The 25,489-nt window shown below is 36.8% G+C and overlaps 2 protein-coding genes across 5 annotated transcripts in view; both read right to left on the bottom strand.

Moving 5' to 3' along the window:
- Nucleotides 1–19,358, bottom strand: part of LOC107715026 (MICOS complex subunit mic25a-like) — an 82,649-nt gene extending 63,291 nt beyond the window's left edge. For 2 of the 3 annotated variants that reach the window (XM_016521063.1, XM_016521062.1), the window contains exons 1-5: nt 19,287–19,357; nt 19,080–19,192; nt 18,152–18,230; nt 17,931–18,027; nt 16,364–16,508 (exon numbers count right to left, since the gene is read on the bottom strand). In XM_016521063.1, coding sequence (XP_016376549.1) covers nt 16,364–16,508; nt 17,931–18,027; nt 18,152–18,230; nt 19,080–19,192; nt 19,287–19,329 — 477 coding nt within the window. In that variant the 5' untranslated portion in view covers nt 19,330–19,357. Of the gene's footprint in view, nt 1–16,363; nt 16,509–17,930; nt 18,028–18,151; nt 18,231–19,079; nt 19,193–19,286 lie in introns of all 3 variants that reach the window. The other variant, XM_016521061.1, reaches the window with a different exon arrangement.
- A 2,051-nt stretch (nt 19,359–21,409) lies between these two features.
- Nucleotides 21,410–25,489, bottom strand: part of sars1 (seryl-tRNA synthetase 1) — a 12,121-nt gene continuing 8,041 nt past the window's right edge. Inside the window, exons 7-11 of one of the 2 annotated variants that reach the window (XM_016521064.1) lie at nt 25,058–25,279; nt 24,719–24,848; nt 24,433–24,590; nt 23,247–23,376; nt 21,410–22,306 (exon numbers count right to left, since the gene is read on the bottom strand). In XM_016521064.1, the coding sequence (XP_016376550.1) occupies nt 22,146–22,306; nt 23,247–23,376; nt 24,433–24,590; nt 24,719–24,848; nt 25,058–25,279 (801 nt within the window). In that variant the 3' untranslated portion in view covers nt 21,410–22,145. Of the gene's footprint in view, nt 22,320–23,246; nt 23,377–24,432; nt 24,591–24,718; nt 24,849–25,057; nt 25,280–25,489 lie in introns of both variants that reach the window. The other variant, XM_016521065.1, reaches the window with a different exon arrangement.

Consider the following 25,489-nt stretch of genomic DNA (forward strand, 5'->3'; position numbering starts at 1 on the left):
GAGCTGAAGGCTCAATAGTGCCTCAGCAGTGCCACAGGCTGATCGCTTCCATGCCACATCTCACTGATGCTGGAGTTTGTGCTAAAGGAGCCCCGACCAAGTATTGAGTGCATAAATGAACATACTTTAAAGAACTTGAACTTTTCTGTTTTGCAAATCCTTTTTTTTATGGATCTTAGGAAATATTAGTATTTACAGGACTTTCATGAGCTGTAAGCTCTAATCATCAAAATTAAAACAAAAAAACTTTTGAAATGTTTTACTAAGCTGGAGTCAGTGCATCAAGAGTCACCACGCTCAGACGTCTTCAGGAAAAGGGCTACCAAGCCACTTCTGAAACAGAAACAATGTCAGAAGCATCTTACCTGGGCTAAGGAGAAAAAGAACTGGACTGTTGCTCTGTGGTCCAAAGTCCTCTTTTCAGATAAAAGTACATTTTAGTCTGGAGGAAGACTGGAGAGGCACAGAATCCAAGCTGCTTGAAGTCCAGTGTGAAGTTTCTGAAGTCAGTGATTATTTGGGTGCCGTGACGTCTGCTGGTGTTGGTCCTTGTGTTTTATTCAAGTCCAAAGTCAATGCAGCCATCTACCAGGAGATTTTGGAGCACTTTATGCTTTCATCTGCTGACAAGCTTTATGGAGATGCTGATTTCCTTTTCCAGCAGGACTTTAGCACTGAAATGTTTTACTTTACATGTAATGAATCTAGAATATATGAAAGTTTCACTTTTTGAAATGTTACAAAAAAATGAACTTTTTCACGATATTCAAATTTTTTGAGATGCACCTGTATAGCACCTTTGCGCTTCGGGCATCCCAAGTTGGAGTCCCAGCTTGCAGACCTTTCCAGATCCTATCCCCCCTCTCTCCCACCTCGCTTCCGGTCTAAATATCTTATTCTTATCTTAATTTTAAATATCTTATCACAATAAAGGCAAAAACGGCAATAAATAAATAAATCAAAATAAAATGTAAAAATTGTGTTTTTGTCATTTTTATTAGTTTATCAAATGTCTACATTGTTTTTTTATAAATTTTTATTTTAGTTGTTTTAGTACATCAAGTTATGCTAAATGAAAGAGAGAAATACTGCCTTGGCAACTAGTTGAAATAAGTATAATAAGTATAATAGTTCAACAGTAGTAGTTTTAATTTAATATTTCATTTTATTTAAGTTAAAGTTTATTTTATTTCAAGTATCAAAAATATTTTTTTATGGTTTTAGTTTTAGTTATAATAATAACCCTGGTTAGAATTTTTTTTTTTTCTTTAAAGAGCCAGGATTTACACAGTCTTGAAAAACCTGGATATATGAGGTAGCCTAATTTGAGAAGTGTGATTTCTAAAGCTGGAAAAGTCATGTAAATGAATAAAAACTTCTAACTTCATTGGCATTTTTATAATGAATATACATTTTTACAGCCATGCCGATCTTCAGGTAGAAACTCTGAGAAAAAAACTATTTTCAATCCTTATTCTCAATCCTTTTCCAGTAAAAAGCTGGAGAAGTCATGAGGTCTTTGATTATTCCTGTGAACATTCAGGGCCTGTGGAGTCAAAAATGTTGAGAGTCACTGCATTACAGCATCTAACTCTGCCAGTTCTCAAGTACACTTAAAGTTTCAGTGTTACGTGTTTCCAGAACGAAAATGAGGTTTAGTTGTTAAAATGTTTCAGTCCGAAACCACGTTAGAAAACATCATTAAAACAGCTCATTTCTATTTATTACTACCTCTGGTAATGATAATCCGCAATTAAATGCTCTCCTCGTATGAAACGTCCAGATAACGGTCTTACCAGACGGCTATTGATTAACCTGTGTCATATGAAAAACTGATTCAGGTTCATTTAATTTAATTTAATTTCAAGGCTATGTGACTGAAACTTGCCATGAGTAACAGTTGTCGCATATTCTCAGATTCGTCTCTTGCACAAACACACACACACATACACACTCACGCTGCATCGGTTGTGTCCTGCGGTGTGTTTATACTCCGTCATCCCCTCTAGGTTGGATGTGCTGCGTTGCCATCTGATATCTGGGCACAGCTTCCCTCCCGCTTTCCTCGTCTATTTACTCGTCTGCGTTTATTTAACACGTAGCTCCCGGCTAAGCAATAAATTAGCACTTAATATTCAAACTGACTACCCAGAGTGCACGCCGCTGCAGTCGTCTGGGGAGGAGAAGGAAGGGCCACTTGCTTCTCTCGTGCCGTTGCCATGAATAATTTCTCTGCCGGCGTTATGCCTCTTATCTGAGCCCGATCCGACCACCGTGTCAGAGAGAGCCGATGTCATTTTCGAGCAGGGTCTCGAACGTGATATTGATGACATGAGGGAAAAGAGATTAGAGCAACAAGACAAATCTAGAGGAACTATTTGACAGAGGGTCGGGATTCGTTCGGCACCAGAGGGAGAGACACAGGAATCAGCCCGGAACGGTCAAGTGCTCATGAGGTATAAAAATTTAATGTGCTCATCTTCCTTTATTGAATGGCGGGTAAAGCGTACAGCTAGCACTCATAATCCTGACCGCCTTCAGGGGTCACCTGCTCCTAAATGATACTGTTCTCCATCTATCACAGTTGTACTTTTTTATTCTTAAAATGCTCAAGGAACATTGTTGCCTAGCAAGTTAACACATGTAGGTTTAGTCCCAGTTCTATCTTCTCTCTCTCCCAAAATAATTTCCTGCCCCATTTCAAATTTTGAGGTCAATAAAAATAACAAAAAAGTTGAACTTTTCTCTTAAAATTCTCAAAAGAACCTGTAAAAGATGTGGGCTAGTAGTTATCACATGTGGTGCAATTTTGGCGCTCATGTGGGAAATGAAGGTTTAAATCCAGCTTACAATCTTATTTCCTCTCTCTGCTCAAATAATTTCCTGAAAAAAAAAGTTGAACTTTTCTCTTAAAATTCTCAAAAGAACCTGTAAAAGATGTGGGCTAGTAGTTATCACATGTGGTGCAATTTTGGCGCTCATATGGGAAATGAAGGTTTAAATCCAGCTACAATCTTATTTCCTCTCTCTGCTCAAATAATTTCCTGACCTGTCTCCTTTCTAATCTTAAAGTCAATAAAAGTGAAAGAAAGTCCAAAAACAAAATAATTTTCTACTTCTCTTAAAGGAAGCCTGGAAAAAAGCCTAGCTAGCACATGTTTCAGACTTCTTGAGCCTTGGTGCTCATACAGGAAACAAGTTTGAATGCAGACAAACTTACATGACTTTTGCCAGATAATGTCTTTAATTTCACTGTTCATAAAGGTGTCAAAATAAGTCCAAAAAACAGACAAACTCCCATTTCTAAGGTCAATTAAAGTGGCAAAATGTACAGAGAAACTCAACTTTGTTGTTTTGGTGCTCATATAGGAAATGAAGGTTCAAATACATATTCAATCCCATTTCCTCTCTACTCAAATAATTCCAGCTCTATTTCCTTTTTTGACTTTGCAGTCAATAAAAGTGACAAAAAAGTTCAAAAAACAAACTTTCTCTTCCAAACTAATTTTCTAGTACTCCACCTGGCAGCCTGGTTGTGGCCTAGTGGTAAGCACATGTTTTGGACATGTTAAGCCTTGATGCTCATAACCGGAAACACAGGTTTGAATGCAGCAAAAGTTATTTGTGAACCTGGAGCACAAAACCAGTCATAAGGGTCAATTTTTTTAAATTGAATAAAGAAAGCTGAATAAATAAGCTTTCCATTGATGTATGGTTTGTTAGGATAGGACAATATTTGGCTGAGATACAGACTGGTTTTGTGGTCCTAGGTCACATTTGGCTCTTGCCAGATTACTTCCTGTCTCCTCTTTAATTTATCTGTCAAATTGAAGTATGTAAAAACAATAGTCCAGACAGACAAACAAATTCTGAGGTAAATTAAAGTGACAAAAAAAAAGTCCAAAAAGAGAGAGAAAAAAAAAAAACTTTTCTCTTAAAATGTTCCTTAAAAAATCACTTTGTTCAGCCTTGGTGCTCATACAAGTTTGTATGCAGCAAAAATTATTTGTATACTGCAAGATAATTTCTGGTCTATTCTTCATTTCACTGTCAATAAAGTACAAAAACAGATATTCAAAATGCTCAACTTTCATGTTGAGTCTAGGAAACACAGGTTTGTATTGAGCCTTGTTTTGTTCCATTTGTTCCAACAAATAATTTTGTGGTCAATTAATAAAAGTCACAAAAAGTAAAAAAAAAATAAGTTAAAAATAACAAACTGTTCATACTTTTGTCATAAACACTGGCATTTTGAGGTTGACACGGAAACAAGAAAATCATTCTCAACTGGCACAAAGACGCTTACCAGAAAAACCTGTGACACTCAAAAAAAAGCCCTTCCGACAGAGTGATAAGTAAACACTTACAAACACAGAGACAACACAAGACCTAATCCTGCACCTAATTCCCTCTTATCCCAGACTCCTGCTCCAACAGCGACGCTAGAGTGGAAGGAACGGTGCAGAGAGCACCGGATAAAATCTATCCACTCCACCTGCCTGCCGAGGGCCTCGCTGGCAATTACCTGAGCTCTGGCCTGGCTTGAGCTCAGAGAGCGCGGGAGTCTTAACGGCTTTGCATGCAGGAAGATGTCAGGCCTGAGATTACAATTACTGATAGGACTCTGCTACCAGACCGACTCTCTTCTCTCTCTCCTGCCGCACCGGATTACTCACACTGAGCTTCTCTGATAAACTGCACGGTGAGGGGAGATGAAAGTAGGCAAATAAATAAACGAAGAAATGAATTGTTCACAAGGAATGTGCTTATTGTTATCTTCTGTTGGAGGCTGAGGGGGAAATGTTGATGTCTGTGATGAGGTGTATTATGAGGCTGAAGTTTCACAGCTATGATGAAAAGATAAATCTTTCATTTACAATGGAAATCACAACTCATATTTAACGCACACACATGAATACAGTAGTTTTACTAAATCTTCATATTCAATATTATGTATGTATATATTATATAGAGAGAGAGCATACAAATGCTTTTTAGTGAAACTACAGTTTCTACAGTGTGTTCAGTTGTTTAATTTTTAATTTATGAACTTTCTGAATGAGTTTAAGTTGATGATATTTGGTGCAATAAACATTCCCTATCAATGTTAAAACGGTTGTGTTGCATCATATTTTTAGGGAAACCGTAATACAATTTTTTTTTAGGATACTCTGATGATTGGAAAGTTAAAATGAACTGCATTTATTTGAAATAGATATCTTTTCTAACATTATAAATGCCTTTGCTGTCACTTTTAATCAATTTAATGCGTCCTTGTTGAATAAAATTATCAACTTTACTTTTTTTATTAAACCTTTGAATGGCAGTGTATCAAGGTTTCCACAAAAATATGCAAGTATAACATAAACAGCATAACTGTTTTCAATATTGATAATAAGAAATGTTTCTTGAGCACCAAATCAGCATATTCGAATGATTTCTGAAAGATCATGTGACACTGAAGACTGGAGTAATAGTGCTGAAAATTCAGCTTTGTCATCACAGGAGTGAACTATATTTTTAAAAATGTTCAAATAGAAAACGTGTATTGTTCATTGTAAAGATTACTTTTTATACAGCAGACCAGATCAGAAATGAAGAAAATCATGGCAAAAACTGATCCTATAAATCTAGCGCAGCTACTCACGTTAACAGAGTCTCAGGCAAACCAGATGAATCAACACCTGAGAGCTGTAAGTCTGTCTTGCTTGCTTCAATTTACTCTCATGAGCTAAAACCACTCTGTTTTCTCACTTCAAGATTGATAGTGGTAACAAAAACATTGACTACTACTCCAAATTTAAATACTGTAATAATGTACCAGAAACATTTTACAATACCAATTAGCACTGAAAACCTCTTGGGCGTTGTATTGAGATTTGGCAGACATTAAAACACTGACATTGTGTTAAAGAGTTATTCCGCCATCTAGTGTCTAACAACAGAATTTACACTATTTTTATTATATGAACTGAATTATCTTCAAAGAAAAGAAACATTTAAAGATGCCAAAGAAATACTAGTGTAACACCAAAATATTCATCAGGAGAATGTATACATTATGGTAATCGACTGTAAAACTGAATTACTGCACAACCTGATTATATTGAACAAAAGGAAGTGAGCCCCACAGCCTCCATTCACACACAAGTGTGAAGCTTTGTGCAATGATGTCACACCATCGCAAGTACACAAAAACATCATTCATCTGACGCAAAATCAGATACGAGAGGTTGGAAAAGGATCAGAGTCCTTATCACAGAGAGATAAGCTAGGCATAGATGCACTCGATTATTTTAGCATCTCTCATGCATAAGTAACAACTGAGCTAGAGGAGCAGGCGGGCAGCTCAGCGGCGAGCCTGAAGCGGTGTTAATGAGACGAGCTATTTAATGGAACTGTGGAAAGAGAGTGCCAAATGCAAATGCAACTTATCACCTCTCCCCGCCAACAGGCCAGGGAATGGCATTAATGCGTTTAAGAGCAAAGAAATTACCCACAGTTCGCCCCTCTCTCTCCCTTTATCCCTCAACTCTCTACATTATTTTTTTATTAATCTTATGAAGGCTTGTCATGTACAGTGAGAGCTCATGGAGGGCAGCCGCATAGACCCTGGCAGATGGATGGAGGAAGTAAGGAAAGAGATGAACAGACAGTGAATGGTGCATTTCACAGGAAGAGTGTTCCTGTAGTCTGAGTGCGAGCGCAGGGGCGGAGGTGACACATTACTGCATTTTAATACATTTGTACTGTCCTCTTTCTGGAAGACAATATCTTAGAGAACAGCAATTCTTGATGTGAAGCAGTTATCAAATATTGAAAGCAAAAACAGAAACTAAAGCACTACAAATGGAAGCTTTACAGTTCTATTTTATGTAGTGAAATAAATGTGTTATGAAAGGCAAAACAACAAAGATATTCACACTGACTAAAAAAAATAGTTAAGGTATTACAAATGCAAAGATTGTCCCACTGAGAGGGAAACAAAAAAGCTAAACATGCGTAAAGGTATTCACACTGGGAGCAAAAAAAAATGTAAATGAAAGAACAAAATGTATCAAAAATGGAAAACATTCACACTAAGAGCAAAAAAGCTGTTAAATGAAAAAGGAACTTATTCATACAATTCATTCAGTTCATTTATTCAATACGCAAATGTATTCTCACGGAGAACAAAACAAATCAGTGTAATGAAAAGGTAAAATGATAATGCAAATGCAAAGCTATTCCCCCTAAAAGTGAAAAAATCTGAAAAAAAAAAATATATATATATATGTAAACAATAAGACACTACGAATCAGAAACACAAAAGGTGTTCACAGAGTGAAACAAATCAGTTAGACAAAACTGAGAGCAAAAACAAAAAAGCAAAACAAACAAAGTGTCACAAATGCAAAGCTATTCAAACCAAATAAACGCTGAACTGAATATAAACAAAAATGGGAATTAAAAATTATCATCCTCAGTGTGAAAGATTCCTTAGGAATGCTGTTGCGATATAATTTTTGTTTGAATAGGATTTATCTTACCTAAATTTAAAGCGATTCACATCAAGAGCAAAACAAATCTGTTGGATTGAACAAAAACAAAATTAGGAGAAAAAAAATGAAAATTTTCGCTGTACAATGTTGGTTAATTGTCACATGCATGTTAACGAACATTTCAATTATTTTTAGTAAGTGGTTGATTTTGATTGTTTTTAATTTTACTTGTTTATTAATTACTACATTTTCTTTAACTCACATACCTCCTACAGTTCACGGCAAGTTCAAACCCACAGGGAAACCCTGCCATAGTGAATAGGTTCACAGTTCACACTTCACAGGTATACATTTTTAAACTTTTAAGTAAATGTTTTGCTCGGTGTAAAATAGGGCTGGGTAAAAAATATCGATATTTCGATATGAATCGTTTCTCATTTTTACGGAACGATATCGATTCTTAAATCCCAAGAATCGATTACCCTAGCCTGTTTTCAGTTAATGGATGGAACTTTGAAGCGCACCTCCCATCCAATATATCGCAATAAGCATTGTGCTTTGGTACTTTTAATATGAAACAAAGTCTCAGATTTCAAATTCTGTCCATTGTATTGCAGTATTCAAACAATAAATGCCGTTTTGGCGCTGATAAATGTGGACTGACAGATCGCTGTAGCGCCTCAGTTCAACAGACGCGGCAGCGCAAGACGCACGTGAACTAATCATTTCCTCCACATTAAAGGCACAATATGTAATTTTCACCGCTAGAGGGCGCGTATTCAAAATAAACAAATAGACAAAGGCGTAGTTTGACCAAAAGAAACAGAAGAGCACCAGTTTGCTTTTCATGTACTGTATAGCCTATACAGGGCTCCAGACTCATTCTTCCCACTGGTCGCTCTTTTGCAACTAACTTTCTCAGCTGGTCGCACAAGCACATGATTTGGTCACAATATTTTTTTTGCGCTACAACATGGGATTATTCAATGCATGCTGATGAACTTTTATCATAGTTTATAGTTATATGGAAACGAAAGTGGTTAACATTCAACCTGCTCTTTATCATCAGTAGTATTATTTGTGATTTTAATTTTGTGAATGGGAGTTTCTCTTTTGCTGTGTTAAGCCGCGGGCTTCGGATGCTTTCACTTTCGAATTCACGATCTTGTTGTCATTAGCTGGGTTTCCATCCAAAGTTGCGTATTTAACTTGTGCGCAAAATTGGAATATCGCACAAAACATTTGCGAACAAGCACCGTTTCCATCCAACGAGTCAAAGAGAACAAAATCATCACTTCCTGATAAACTGGCACTATACATCACTAAGAAAAGTATGAGAAGCTACTGAATATAATAACTTTCCTATATAATAAATTACTTGCACCTCAGAACGAGCAGACAAAACACAATGAATGCGGTTATTGCTTTTGGAGGTGGATGCTGCTGTTTGGGAACGCAGTCGTTTAACAGTTCTGGGAGGCAATTATACAGAAATACTTTGATGACAGACTTTGCTCGGGCATTTCCGAATGACCATATAACAACATTTCAGATGCTGTGGAACAAGATCAATCCGCTGGTTAGTCAGGATTTGCCGTCCCATAGCGCAAAGTCACATGACTTTTTTGATGCACTTGGAGGAATTTATTCGCAAAATGCATTTCCATCTCCCATTATTCGCATTAACTCTTTTTCACATAAGTCAAAAACCACCTCAAGCGAGCATAAAATCTTTTTTGCAAATTTTTTTTTTTTTTTAGCCATTTTTATTCTAAATGCAGTGTTTCCATCACTCGATTTTGATGCGATACTTTAAAATGTGCATAAAAGCAGGGTGATGGAAACTCAGCTACTGTTTTGCTTACATACATCTACACACCTTTCATTTTTTTAAGACCAAAACAAAAGATGGATTCATTGTTACTCTTAATTAAAAAGCACAACAACAATAAATCAGTAAGATACAATGACAAACTAGCTTACAAAACGTTTATTAACAAAAACGAATAAGATGAGGCATGGCACACACCACATGCTGTATTATATACCGACTAATAAATTACAGAACGTTTAGCAAACCGGACCGACTGTGCAGACCGATCGGTGTATTACAGTACCACGAGAGCTAAAGAGAGCAGACTGCTCCGTGCGCTTTCGAATCGCTCTCGCGGATGTCAAACACTGATCGATCTGCGCCTTACTGACGTTGATGAGATTAACCCCTTAGGTATCGAAATTTGGTACCGAACGACGAGACGTTTTTCGATACTCGATGGTATCGAGGCAATTCGGTCGGTGCCTAAAAAGTATCGAACTCGATACCCAGCCCTACGTGTCACTAGTTAAAATTGCTTATTTCTCTGGATTTAAACATTCTTCGAAACATTTGGGATAATGTAAGTGCACAAGTCAGCAAAATATATAACACTGTTCTAGTGGTTTTTGGATATTTTAATTAAAAAATCTTACATATTGTGCCTTTAATACCTGTTTCAGCACAAAATAAACATGACTACACATCCGAAGGCAAGTTAAAAGAAAGAGTACAACTTTACAATCCGTATCCTGTCTCATGTAATCGCTCAATCAGTGTTTCAGCCGCGCAAAGACGTCAATATAACAGCTTGTAAACAATTCATGTAACATCACATTTACCTCAGAAAGCATATTTGGTGACCATAAACTCGTTAGTCAGCCAGAAAAATAAACTGTAGAGAAGGGCATTTTGCTAAATATATGCACCATATAACATTCATTATAATTTTTTACTGTTCTTTAAGGTTTTATTTATGTTTGAATAAATCCATCCAAGTTTTTATGACAGCCACTATTTAAATGTGTAGTGAAGTAATTGTACTTCAATTACTTCAAACTGAAGTAATTGTAACTTTAATTATTATGAAAACTTCATTAAGTGCAATTTAAGCAGTAGTATCAGTATCAAATCAGTCAATTTTAACCTTCAATATTATAATGCAGTACCAACTGACTCGTGTATATTTTACTATATTAGTTGAGAGATTTTTTTTTCCTTGAGAACATTTGGCATGTACTTTTTTGTTCTGTTCTATATATCATATGTTGCTGCCTTCATTAATGTGCTTTGCATTTAAAAGAAATGTCTATTAATTTTATAGTATATATTTTATATATATATTTAGGCTACTTGTTTTTCATGAATGTATTTTACAACAATACAAAAAGAGCAATCTGTAACATTTTACCAGATTTAGTCCTACACTTATTAACTTTTATTTGTTCCCCACTAAATAATGTTTCACTAAATGTTTAGTTTAGTTTAATGTTTTTATAAAATTATTGTGCACCCATGATTTTTCTGGTGAATTATCCACTAGTTTATTATAATAGTATTTTTTGTCATAGATTATGATTATATATTTTTCATTTGTTATTTTTCATTAAAATTAAGTTGTCTATATTTAGCAGATTGCGTTTAACACACACAAGAGTGATGATCAGGTCAACCCACAGAAGTATAGAAATTCTACATAGATTTAAAAAAAAACTGCGCTGGTATCGGATCGGATCAGAATTGTCCGATACTCAGAATTTTTGGTATTGGATCGAATCGGTTCTGAAAAAATGGTATCGTTGCATCCTTACTGAAAACCCTATTCAAATGTCTGGTGATCAATCATGTACTACAACACAGCAACAGACAAGACAGAAAATACTGTACACTACTGCCACTCAATTCAACTTCAATGCAGAGTAAAAATACCAAATCATGGTGCATTCATGCTGTCATTATTTACTGGAAGACACTACTAATATTTATTACGATAACACTTTCATATCAATATTTTAACATCCTTTCACATGAAACAGATAGCAAAGGATCAATTCCTCCTCAGATGACTGAGCTGATATCTCACCATGACTCATGTTTAACAAGAGAGGTCTCCAGTGATCAAGACATTATTGATAATCATGAATATTCAGAGGCACAGACCTTGATGTTGCACTCTGAAACGCACCAGCAGAACAGAGAGGAGTTGCCATGTCACGGCTTCATTCTGATTAATGATAGGACTTCCCATTACATCTACATCACACAGAGGCTGGTATCACAGACAGAGCATCTTACGATCCACATACAGGGTGTAAAACCATGGTTCTCCACTGATGGGTTGTAGGTTTGTACTTTTAAATAATACATTTTAAATAGTAAAAAACCACAGACCATATAACAGTGTATCAGTAGAATGGCTAAAAAAATGGGCGGAGAAAACATGAAATATCTTTTGTTCCAGAGTACTATTTGTTGTTAAATAAAATCTATTTAAATAATCTGCTCATCTGTCACTTATGCTGGGTACACACCACAAGATAATCGGGCTGATTTTGGGCCGATTCCTCCCCTTCCGACAATCCTAGGTAATGTCCGGATTATCTTGGTGGTTCTAAAGATTATTTTATCAGATTTTCCTGTGGTGTGAGGCATGTTAAGAGTGACTGAATCTGCTCAGAAGAACGTCGGAGGCGCCCCAATCGAGAAAACCTGATGTGTGGGGGGTCAGGTCAACCCACAGAAGTATAGAAATTCTACATAGATTTAAAAAAAAACTGCGCTGGTATCGGATCGGATCAGAATTGTCCGATACTCAGAATTTTTGGTATTGGATCGAATCGGTTCTGAAAAAATGGTATCGTTGCATCCTTACTGAAAACCCTATTCAAATGTCTGGTGATCAATCATGTACTACAACACAGCAACAGACAAGACAGAAAATACTGTACACTACTGCCACTCAATTCAACTTCAATGCAGAGTAAAAATACCAAATCATGGTGCATTCATGCTGTCATTATTTACTGGAAGACACTACTAATATTTATTACGATAACACTTTCATATCAATATTTTAACATCCTTTCACATGAAACAGATAGCAAAGGATCAATTCCTCCTCAGATGACTGAGCTGATATCTCACCATGACTCATGTTTAACAAGAGAGGTCTCCAGTGATCAAGACATTATTGATAATCATGAATATTCAGAGGCACAGACCTTGATGTTGCACTCTGAAACGCACCAGCAGAACAGAGAGGAGTTGCCATGTCACGGCTTCATTCTGATTAATGATAGGACTTCCCATTACATCTACATCACACAGAGGCTGGTATCACAGACAGAGCATCTTACGATCCACATACAGGGTGTAAAACCATGGTTCTCCACTGATGGGTTGTAGGTTTGTACTTTTAAATAATACATTTTAAATAGTAAAAAACCACAGACCATATAACAGTGTATCAGTAGAATGGCTAAAAAAATGGGCGGAGAAAACATGAAATATCTTTTGTTCCAGAGTACTATTTGTTGTTAAATAAAATCTATTTAAATAATCTGCTCATCTGTCACTTATGCTGGGTACACACCACAAGATAATCGGGCTGATTTTGGGCCGATTCCTCCCCTTCCGACAATCCTAGGTAATGTCCGGATTATCTTGGTGGTTCTAAAGATTATTTTATCAGATTTTCCTGTGGTGTGAGGCATGTTAAGAGTGACTGAATCTGCTCAGAAGAACGTCGGAGGCGCCCCAATCGAGAAAACCTGATGTGTGGGGGGAACATCGCGGCACACAACACACTACAGGAGCAAAACGGTTAAATCTAGGATTTTTTGTCCTCATGTTTGTGGTCTCTCACATTTTGAAGATCTTAGAAGATTTTAAAAATCTTTTAGTGTGTACCCAGCATTAGTAATATAATATTTGGCCAAGAGTATGACCTCTTGAGTTTGAGTTACTTATTAGCACATATATTATGTATTGTATTGCTGTTTATGCACTGTAAATGTTCTTCAGTCATGTTTATAATGTTACATATATCTGGACCTACACTCATCATTCAAAAGTTTGGTGCTGGTAAAATAGCTTTCAATGTTTTTGAAAAAAACGTCTCTTATGCTCACAATAATTTAATCAAATATACAGTAGAAAACAAAATATTGTGAAACATTACTACAACTTAAAATAACTGTTTTCTATTTTAATATGTTTTAAATGTAATTTATTCCTGAATTTTCAGCACATTTACTCCAATGTCACATGATCAGAAATTCTTCGACTTGCTGCTCAAGAAACATTTCTTAATATTATCACTGTTGAAAACAATATTTTTGTGGAACCCACAATATATTTTTCATTCAAGATTTTTATTTGATGAATACAAAGTTCAAAAGAACAGCATTTATTTGAGTTAGACATTATTAATGTCTTTGCCATCACTTTTGATCAAATTAATGCCTCATTGGTGAATAACAGTATAAGTGTTATCTTGGCAACTAACTGGAATTAGGTTTTAAGTTTAAATGAAGTTAAAGTTGAAACACTTAAATTACTTAAACTAAAACTGAAATAAAAATTTTTAAAAAACAAGCTAATAAAAATGGAAAACAATCATGTAACAACTACTAAAACCTTAAATAAAATAAATAACATAATAAAAATAAAAGCCAATTCAAATATTGATAAATATTTTTAAAGAATATAAATAACACCAAAATAATAAATGTCAAATACATAATTTGGTAGTGAAGCAAAATCTTTTACTGGTGTAAAATCCATACTAAACTCTACACAAACATCAGAATCACAGCTGAGGCTTGTGGTGACATCTGGCCATTAAGGCTGTCAAAAAAAATTCGAATTTCGAATATTCGTCGAATTTAAAATAAAAATCCAAATTTTAGGTGTGTGTCAGGCAGCCTTTTATCAGTGGCGCACAAAATGCGACGACGATGTAATTTGTTAGCCTAAACAGTTGAACCCACTAGATGCGGCGCTGCTACGTTGTTCATTCAAAATATTGCGGAAAAAGAGAACAATCAATGCGGGGAAGATGTTATTTACATCAAAACAGAAACCAAGCCGTTCACACAGAACGCATATTCATCGCATTTTATAGAGGGAAGGGACATCGATCAACGCTGCACTCGCGTCTAGCACGAGAGAGCAGCATGTTTAGAAAGCTATGTAAAATTAATGTAAGTTCAACTGTTAAAAAACATGTCTCGAGACTTTATCGCAGTCTGCTAATAAGACACTGAGAGAGGTTGAGAGAGAAAGAGAGATGTTCAGGGCTGAATAGGAGGATTGAGACATAATTACCTTCACAACCTGCCTCCACACACACATAGACAGACACACACGTTTACTCTTCAAAGCTTGAGCCCAGGGGAAGCTTTTCTATTAAGTGTCCAGAACATGTCAGAGCTCAGATAAGACACACCAACAAGACGTACCACAGGATCCTCAGGCACAGACCATCATGTACAACATCACACACACAGTCCTTCAATCCAATGTCTACAAGACGACGACATATGATGTAAAACTCGTATAGACTAGATAAGGTGGCCCCTCCAGGGGCCCAAAAGTGAAGGGACACAATCCCTAAAGGGCCTGAATAAGTGGATGAGAGGAAGTGAAAGTCGGGACAAAGGAAAAAACTAAGTGGAATTCAAAGAAGCCAATTTCACCCGTGTCAAGAGAGCAGTAGCGTGTTTCTCCGACAGGGACTTGACCAGGCAGAGTGTTCCTCCCCTGCGGGACTTTATTTTAGAGAAAAACTTTCAAACTGGGAAAATAAGGGAGATAAAAATAGAAGTTATTATTTTATTTTTTTTTTTAATTATATTTATTTATTGTGGAATAGTTTGGCTGTTTGAACAAAGTTTAATATTTGCTAAAACTAAGAAAGCAAAAAGCCACTATGTGTTAAAGTGATTTTAAAACTTCAGTTTAATTAATATAGTAATTTTTTAATTTATTTATACATACATATGTTGGGGTTTTTTTGACACCATTTTATAAAAGCAAGCTGGTGCATTAAAGGGGTCTCGAACTGCCTCTGCTTTTTTATTTTGTACTGCTCTCTGAGGTCCACTTATGTTATAATAAAATGTTATAAAGATTTTTACATCAAAAAACATCATAATTTAGAAGTATTATTCTATTTTCTGTCCTGTTTTTGACCCCCTTCATCAGAACGCTTCGTTTGAATAGGCGTGGCGGATTGTAGACTCGGAAGTAAACGCCCACTGCTATGATTGGCTAACACTTGTGTATGTTACGTCTAAATCCTTCACAGTTACACAACATGCGTTCTCTTTCAAGTTAAAAACGCATAAACACTCATATCAAACGATCTGTTTAACAGACAAAGTAATAGTGATCACGCAAAAAAAACAAAAAAACGTTACACTTGTGTGTTGCGACATTATTATAGTCGGCACAGCATTGTCTTTTAGTTTCAATCTTTCTAAAAATCCTGCGTCAAATTGTGCCTTGTTTGTAAACGAATCCACAATAAAATTAAGTGAACAAAGGACCGAGTTCTTCATAAAAATAAAGTTCATCCACTCTTTCCTAACGTTGGGATCAGAAGGAAGGCAATGCAAATACTGTTTTTGTGTGTGTGTGTGTGTGTGTGTGTGTCTCAGTAAGCAGCGCATTAATATAGAACGGTAATTAAAGACTCTAATTCAAGGGACAAGGGGAAGGGGTAGGTGGAGGGGTAGGGAAAGGGGAAGGGGTATAAAATAGAATTGGGATTGAGCCTAAGAGTAAAAAACATTATTTATAAAAACATGGCATTACCATGGCACACATAAAAAAAGGTATCACCATGGAGCCATAAGACAATTTTACGATAATATGATTGCTACCTAACTGCCCTGAAATTCAAGTCCTTACATGACACAATGACTGACAAAAAAAATCAACGTTATGTACAGTATTTACATTGCTTGTCTCAGAGAACAGTGCAGTCAGAGTGTGCTTGCATGTGTCCTTACACTTCTGTCCTGAAGTATTGTGCTGTGCTGAAGTGTTTGTAGAAGAGTCTCACCAGCTGTTTGGCTTTCTCAGACTCCTGCCGTGTCTGTACTCGCTCTCTCTGCACTGCTCGAGTGATGTCCTGCCGGGCTGCCTCTCTCTCTTTGCGTGCGATGCGAGCCAACTCCTCCTGTATAATGGCCTGCTGCTGCTCATACCTGAACAAGCGCACACACACACACACACACACAGCTTTATTTACAAGCCTGTTGCCTAGCCATGATTCACTCACTGCAGTTCTCAATCCTACCACAGAGTGTCAGTGTTTTGTCCCTTGTTCTCAAGCTTGTTTCAACAGTATGATTCACACTTGAACAGCATCCAGGAAAAAATTAGTCCTCTTCTAATTTAAGGTCTCTTCCCTTGTGAGAGCTACAATGTTTAGTATTCATGTCATATTTTATCAATACATATAAGCATAATTGGGAAAAATGCCAGATAAATTGGTTGAAAATGTTGAAAATACACATTGAGTGATTCAGTAATCACTAGAAAGGTTCTTCAGAGCTAAAACTAAGGGTGTGTCATGTGGATCTGTGTTTAGGAATAATATTGGTGGCGTCTAACTGACTGGATCAGTTGACTCAGCTCAAAATGGCGCTGTGTTATGTGATTTTAATATATTGTTCAAAAGTCAAAGTCAAAGTCTGCTTTATTGTCGATTCTTCCACATGTACAGTACATACATACAGAGAATTGAAATTGCGTTACTCTCAGACCCTTGGTGCATACAGATAACACTAACAGTAGAGCATAAAAATTCAGTGCTTGAAAAAGAGTTCAGTGGTGCCTGGGGCAAAAGAGGGGAGGGGGGGCAAGGTCGGGAGGGAGTTCAGCTTCCTGACAGCCTGATGGATGAAGCTGTCCTTCAGTCTGCTGGTCCTGGCCTGGAGACTCCGCAGTCTCCTCCCTGATGGCAGCAGACTGAAGAAGCTGTGTGTCGGGTGGGTGGGATCACCTGCAATGCAGAGGGCTTTGCGGGTGAGACGGGTTCCGTAAATCCCGGATTTGTTGATGTATAAATAGTTTTTCAGTCCTAAATCCTATCTCTGAGTGCAATGCCAAATACTAAAGTAAAGCAGGAGTTTTATATACTAAAATTTAAGCTAATAAGGCAGCTATATGTTTTCATGAATAAGACCAATTTAAGATTTAAATCAGTATACTACACCAAAATTATAGTATTTGGGATATTATTTTGAAAATATTTAGTTTATTATTTTTTTTTAATTATTTGTATTATTTTATTATCTATACTATTTACTATCTATTTATAATCTTATTTACTTGTCTATTTTAATCTAATTTGTATAATTATTTTAAATAAAATGTATTATTGATTCATTTTAATCTAATTACATGTGTATTTATTTTAATACAAGTTTATTATTTATTTTATATAATTTTTTAATAAAAATTTAAAAATACCTATTAACTTATTTTTTATTATATATTAATTTTTACACTGTTTTTTTTTTCTAGTGACCTTTTCTAGTGACCTTTTCTAGTGACCTAGAGCACTCTTTTCTGGCCCCCTGAGGATCCTTGGACCCCAGTTTGAAAACCCTGGACTACAGTACCTCTTCCTGAGCTCCTCTTTAGTGTCAGGAAAAGTCGTCCTGGCCTGTGTTTTTGGAGATTGTGGGTCAGATGTGCTGGATGTTCGAGTCTGCTGGCCTGCAGGGTCAGAAAAATTTAAATGAGTATCCCTAACCTGCATTACAAATGAAATATCTCACTAATTGCAACTCACGCAATGGGCATGTAAACTGCAAACATTTTTGAAAATATTGTGTCATACCTAGGTTTTCTTTATTGTTGACAGGTGGTCTTGGATCAGTACTGGCATTCCTCATGCGCTGTAGGACGTCTTCAGACAGCTAAGGACAAAAAAGTGGAGAAGTTACACAGATGTCCTCAACGAGCTTATAAAGTTTTATAAGAGTGCTCATATTTCATACAATTCTTCCCACCATTAGGAAGCAGCAAATGCATGCTCGATATAACAAAAAATATGACACATAGAAAGGATAAAGCTTAATTATTCCTTCTGGAGCAGCCTTGCAGATTTGTAAACATGCAAACTATAATAAAGAAAAATAACTTGTTTCAGTCTACAGACTTAGTGTTTCTTCCAACGAATTGGTTGAATGATTTAATGACTCGCACTTAATAAAATTTTTTTTTTTTTTAAAGACTCATGTGTCCTCACCTACTGAACTAATGCATTAGCCACTGAACAAATCTTTTAGTGACCGAACTAAAAAAAAAAAAAAGATTCGAGTCACTCAAAGAATCAACTCTCCAGTCTGTAATCAACTCCCTAAAGAAGAGTACTACAAGATTACCACGCTGAACGTCCCGACACGACTATACACCTGCCCTTGGTTTTAATTACACTTCTGCACACCTTGAGGGGCACAGATTAGCAAGGTGCCAAAGCGGTTTGTCAAACCTCGAGGACTCGATGTCATTAACCAAAGCCCGTACGTCAATCATGTGTGGACTAAATTAGAGACGAAACATTTCTATATTCATGTTTTTGTGAAATGACAGACGTCTGAAACAACGTTGTCCCCTGTTTTCCCAAACTCGACACGTTCACTGAAGGACATTCGGGTAACTTGACGGCAGATTCACGCAACAAAGTCCCACGAAAACAGATATTATCGCATTGTAAACCCGTATGATTGGTAACGTTAGGTGGTAAATATGGGATGTTGGATTACCTTCACTCCACGCAGAATCCTCACCCTGTCATCCTCATCTAGGCCGAAAGAAACTCTCCTGGTCGTGCTTTCTCCGGATCCCATCGCTTTTTGGTACAGCTCCGTTAATGGATCTTTAATATAAGAGAGATATTTTTACTCTTTAATTGAAACGAACACAAAGCATTCCGTAAACGCGCCGATATGTTTGACAGATTTGCATTTTACCGTTGGGAAGTGGCAGTTTGTAAGGGGCAGTATCCTGAAACATTATTGGCCAACGACAGTGCAATAAGCCAATAGAATTTCATGATATATCGGCGACTGGAGTAAAGGCTTCTGGGAGTTGTAGTCAATAAGGCTAATTTTTTTACTAGCACGCAAGTTAGTCAGCGCTCATGCACTCAAATAACCTACTATATATATAAAAAAAAACTGAATAATCTCACTTCACTCAAAAAAAGCCTACTATAAGATTGGTTTGAAGTGTACTTTATATTAAAACGTCTTTGTTTATTTGGAGTGTTTTAAATTACGAACTGCAAGGTTTGTTATCTCTATCAACAAAAACATTAACGTTAATTGGGAAAACTAGAGGTCTAAAATTATCTAATAAATATTGAGTTCAATGACTGAGACTATGCTTCAGCTGTGAATCAAAATCACTTCCAAAAGCCCAGGTGGGAGTAATGTTTCTAGCAAGAGGTTAACAAATGTTTTAAGATAGGTATATCTCTTTTTTATTACCTCCAACTAAGTATTGTATACAAAGTGACAAGATAAACTTCTAATAACCTGGATAAACACAAAATAAAGTGTTTTACTTTGATTCTTGTTGTAATACAATGTCAACCGATAACAAATTAACCCCATGTTCTAGGCTAAATGAAAAATACATTTTATAGCAACTACATAGTCTCTCTTCACAACTCTATATAGAGGAAAATGCATTGTTTTTACATTTACATTTAGTCATTTAGCAGACGCTTTTATCCAAAGCGACTTACAAATCAAAATCAACAAAAGAGCAATGATACGCAAGTGCTATAACAAGTCTCAGTTAGCTTAACGTAGTACACATTTATATAACAAATAAAAAGAAAACAGATAGAACAGAAAAAGAATAGAGCAAGTTAGAGGCCTTTTTTGCTTTTGTTAATTGCATAATAAATAAAAAGAAAAGAAATAGAATACAAAAAGAGTTAGTATTTTATTAAAGAAAATAAGTTAGTAAATGAATAGAGTGCAAGTCTAAAAGGGGCATGTTTTTTTAAAGAATATAATTATAATAGAGAGTGCTAGAGTTAGAGGGTCAAATAAAGATGGAAGAGATGTGTTTTTAGCCGATTCTTGAAGATGATTAAGGATTCAGCAGCTCGGATTGGGTTGGGCAGGTCATTCCACCAGGAGGGAACATTTAATGTAAAAGTCCGTGAAAGAGATTTTGTGCCTCTTTGGAATGGTACAATAAAGCGATGTTAACTTGCAGAGGTGTGACGTGCATTATTTTCGGCTCATTAAAAATTAATCTTGCTGCCGCGTTCTTGATTAATTGTAAAGGTTTGATAGAACTGGCTGGAAGGCCTGCCAAGAGAGCATTGCAATAGTCCAGCCTGGACAGAACAAGAGCTTGAACAAGGAGTACCGAAAGAAAGGGCCTGATCTTCTTGATGTTGAATAAAGCAAATCTGCAGGACCGGGCAGTTTTAGCAATGTGGTCTGAGAAAGTCAGCTGATCATCAATCACAACTCCAAGGTTTCTGGCTGTTTTTGTAGGAGTTATGGTTGATGTGCCTAACTGGATGGTGAAATTGTGATGAAACGATGGGTTTGCTGGAACCACAAGCAGTTCTGTCTTGGCAAGGTAGATTTGAAGGTGACGGTGATGTGTTAATGATGTGAGTGAGTGCAGGTACAACTGCAGGAGAAATGGCTTGAAGGAGATGAGATGGAATAGGATCAAGCGGACAAGTAGTAGGATGATTAGAAAGGATGAGTTTGGAGACTTCTGCCTCGGAGAATGAAGAGGATGTGAACGAGTGTATAGCGAACGAGTGTAGTTTTTATCACAATATAAACTGCTTAAAAGTCCATTTTGTAGGCATATGAAATAAACAAACTTTCTAAATCACCTGCACAAGATAACTAATATTAATGTTGGCTGCTTGTAATCGGAGAGTTAATTTGCATTCCCAATTTTGTAACTTCAAATACAAGTGTGCAACTTATTCTATCTACTATAACTACCAGATGTGAGATATTATTAACCTTTTACATTTAACACCCATAAAACAATATTAACACTTTCAACAAATGCATGGCACAAAATATAATTCAGGCACCAGGCAATGTTCTCTTTCAGGTATTGATTTATTCTCAAATGCCATCATACTCCTCACACAAGGCATCATAATAAGCGAGTACTGTACATATAATAACATTCCCTGTTTTATAGACAAATCACAAGTAGTAATGTTTCAATGAAGGAAAAGATGGACGTGAATGAGAGGAAGCTGCATTTTTGACTGCTTTGACATTTGTGAAAATGTGAATAGTAAGTGCACAGTAATCAGTAATTACCTTTAAGTTATAGTGCAAATATTAATTGTAAGACAGGATATTGTAAGAGGTCTGTCTGTTATCCATAACTGATTTCCATTCAGAAAGTCCTAAAACTCCCACCTCTAATGTGGCACTGATGCAGAATAATCCCAGTACTAACTGTTATGACCATGCATGTATATGACCCTTTAATTGAACAGCAGAATTATAATACAATGCCTCAGGTAATTACACAGCCATAAAGGCATTTCAGTCTAATGGCTAATGTCTGTCACCATACATTTTTATTTGAAGATTTCAAAGATCCCTCTATAGGAAACTGATTTGAGAATGACGTGAGATAACATTATTTAACATGACACCATCATCACCATCGACAGCACCATAGTAGGACTGTCCCAGAGGAAATAAACGGAGGCAGGGACATGACAGTGTGACAGTTTCAGTGGACAATGATTGTGAATAGGGTACACAAAATAGAGGGCTTGTAAAGAACCATTATGATTGGCTGGGATTGAAGGAGGTCTAGGAGTCATTGACTGACATGTTCTCCACTTTGTTCTCTAGATCAGCATCACCACCCTGCTGTTTCTTCTTCTTCCCTCCTTCCTGCTGTTTCTTCTGCTTCTTGGCTGCCTCCTGGTCAATGGGGGCTGGCTTCACAAACTTGATCATTTCTGTTAAACCTGAGTAAAGAAACCATAATATTGAGATAGACAGTTGGTATATTGTATAAGAGAAAACATAATATACAAACACTGAATTACCTAAAGAGTCTATTCATAGCTCACATATCTTGAGATATATGACAACTACTACTACAGCATGACCAGTGTAGTCTGATATAGCAGAACAAATGAATCTTTTGAGCCAAGGAATGACTCTAATGAACTGGATCTTTATGGTGAATCAAAAACATACAGCACAGCCAGTGTGGTCTGATTACTGAAGAAATGAACCTTATGATTGGTTTGTTTTGGGTGAAACAAAAACATGCAGCACAAGTGTTGTCAGATTCGCAAATGAATGACTCTTATGAGCCGGTACTTTATAGTGAATCAAAAACATGCAGCATGACCAATGTCATCCAATTCCCAAATTAATGATTCTTATGAGTCGGGTCTTTTGAGCGAACCAAAAGCATGTAGTGTAGCCAGTGTGGTCTCATTCCTGAAGGACATATCTCTCTTATGTGTCAGTTCTTTTGAGCGAATGAAGAACTTGCAGCATGAAAAGTGTGGCCTATTTCCCAAAAGAATGCCTCTTATGAGCTGGTTCTTCATAGTAAATCAAAAAGTGTAATCTGATTCCCAAAGGAATTACTTTTATGAGTTGGTTCTTTTTTAGAAAATAGAACACAAAGCAGTGTTGCCTGATTCCTGAACTAATGATTCTTATGAATAACTTCTTTATAGCAAATCAAAAACATACAGCTCTAGCACCAGGAAGCATTCAGAAGAACCAGTATCGAAAGCGGAACCAGAATTGTTAAATACCTTGTGATTCTCAATATAATCTTTAACAAATATGCAACACCATCCATAGTTTTTTTCATACATTTAGTATAAGACTGAGCCAAACTTGACCAAAATCAAGATTAGTAGATCCATATTTAGTGATGCTCACCTGGAGGCATGAATGCCTTGAGAGGTTCTGGAATAATGATGCCTTCCTCTGTCTGAAAGTTCTCCAGGATAGCACAGATAACACGAGTGGTCGCACACATGGTGGCATTTAGCATGTGCACAAACTCAGCCTTTAAGAGAACAGACACAATGACCAATGAAACCAGCATTATACAGTAAATACAGATTACCCAGAATCCTTACTCAGAACTGTGGAGTAGCATTGTACCTCAGTGTTTCCCACAGACTTACACTCTATTTGTGGCGGCATTTATATGCAAATTCATTCTCTGCCAACAGGAGGCTCATTTAAGCCTCTTTCAGACTGTCAGCCCAAATCCGATTTTCTGCATATCCAGATGGAATCTGATTTGAATAACTGACTGTCCAGTGTCCACACAATGTATCGCAATGGTTCATATCAGATTTGTGTGTCCATACGTGCTCTTTCGTTTTACGGAATGTGCATTGGTTTCTATGGCAATGCCGTTGCGTTATGCCTACGCTAAAAACAACAATAACAGCAATACAGTTTGCAATACAGATGTTGTCTTACGACATGACAACATGCTGCCGTCACAGTTGCACTGCATTATATTTTGTCTTGTGAGGCAGCATCAGAAACTCAGGAAGTACGTGGCGTGAGGACATGAAAAAGCTACGCTAAATCCGATCCGAGCAGTCAGACTGAAACGGATTTCCAGAAATGCGATTTGAATAGGATTCCAAACCACATACGAATGTAGCTTGAAACAGATTTACACAAATCGGATTTCATGTAGTTTGTTGCCATTCAGACTATCTAAATATGATCAGATTTCAATCGGATTTGCACAAAATTTGCACAGATTTGGGCTGACAGTCTGAATGAGGCTTTAGAGCGGGAGAGATAGCGGTTTCCCCGGTAATGGTTGTACACAAAGCAGCACTCCGCTCACAAACACTGCTTTATCAGGCATTACATGCAAGATGAAATGAAAATGCCATCCAGAATTTTCTGAAGACAGTCGGTTTCCTTCAGAAATACAGTGATATAAAAACACTGGCATCGGGTTTCGATTTTGAAACTTGCAGTGCTCATGTTTATTCAATGAAGTTAAAGCCTTTTGGAAAATCTATTTGTGGCGGTCAGTTTTGATATTGTGGCGGGCCGCCACAAATAAATCAATGTATGGGAAACACTGTACCTTGTCCATCATTTTCTTGGTCTGCCCGTAGCGAATTCGTAAGCGGCGAGCCTGGTAGTCTGTGCAGTTTGAGCATGACACAAGTTCTCTAAAAGCCTGGGAGCCTGGGAACCAAGCCTCTAAATCCAGCTTTTTACTAGCCGCATGGTTCAAAGCACCTGTGAGATAAAAGCAAACAATATATTTGAAGCTTTGTTATGGGAAGCTGTGAAAAGCTTTTACTGCTTTCTAACAAAAGGACGCCCAATGGCACTCTCGATGAAAATAAAGGGTAAAGTGAACCAACCTGATACAATGTTGACAATGCGGTAGGGGATTCCCAATGACTGATAAAACTCTTCAGTAGTTCCAATCATCTCATCAAACATCTCCCAGGACTTCCCGTCATAAGGAGAGGCATAGACAAACTGCTCAATCTGGAAAGCAATGAAAAGAGGTTCTGATTTAGTTATTATACAGTTTGTTCTTCTCATTATTACGAGAAATTTCTTCAAATTCTTCACTATCTGCAAAATATGCTGATTTGGCTAGTAGTCTTGTATTTTTGTAATGAAATCAAGTCATCTAAATGGACATTAATATTTCATTGTTCATTCATTATTTCAGTGATAAAAATAGCTCGGACCTTCTCAAACTGATGGACCCTGAAGATCCCACGTGTGTCTCTGCCGTGAGAGCCCACTTCCTGTCTGAAGCAGGTGGAGATGCCGGCATAGCGGATGGGAAGGTCTTCTGGCTTCCGCCACTCATCTCTCAGGAAGGCGGCGATTGGCTGCTCCGATGTGGCAATCAAATACTTTTCATCCACTGTATTGTCATCAGACTTCTCGCTCCCCTTCCCGATCACCTGAACAAACACATTACAGGAAACGCTGTAATTCTTTGTGAGTTTGAATTAAGTCTTTTAATTTAAAGCAGCTGGCCATCTGTCTGATTCATCTCAATTAATCTGTTTGTTTGAACACTTTATTTCAATGTATCAGTTACAGGATTCCCACAACTTTATCTAACACACATATACAGCATAACAAAATTTACTTTGTAATATAATTAAAAT

The sequence above is a fragment of the Sinocyclocheilus rhinocerous genome, unplaced genomic scaffold (assembly GCF_001515625.1).
Source record: "Sinocyclocheilus rhinocerous isolate Xijiao unplaced genomic scaffold, SAMN03320098_v1.1 scaffold28, whole genome shotgun sequence".
NCBI lineage: Eukaryota > Metazoa > Chordata > Actinopteri > Cypriniformes > Cyprinidae > Sinocyclocheilus > Sinocyclocheilus rhinocerous.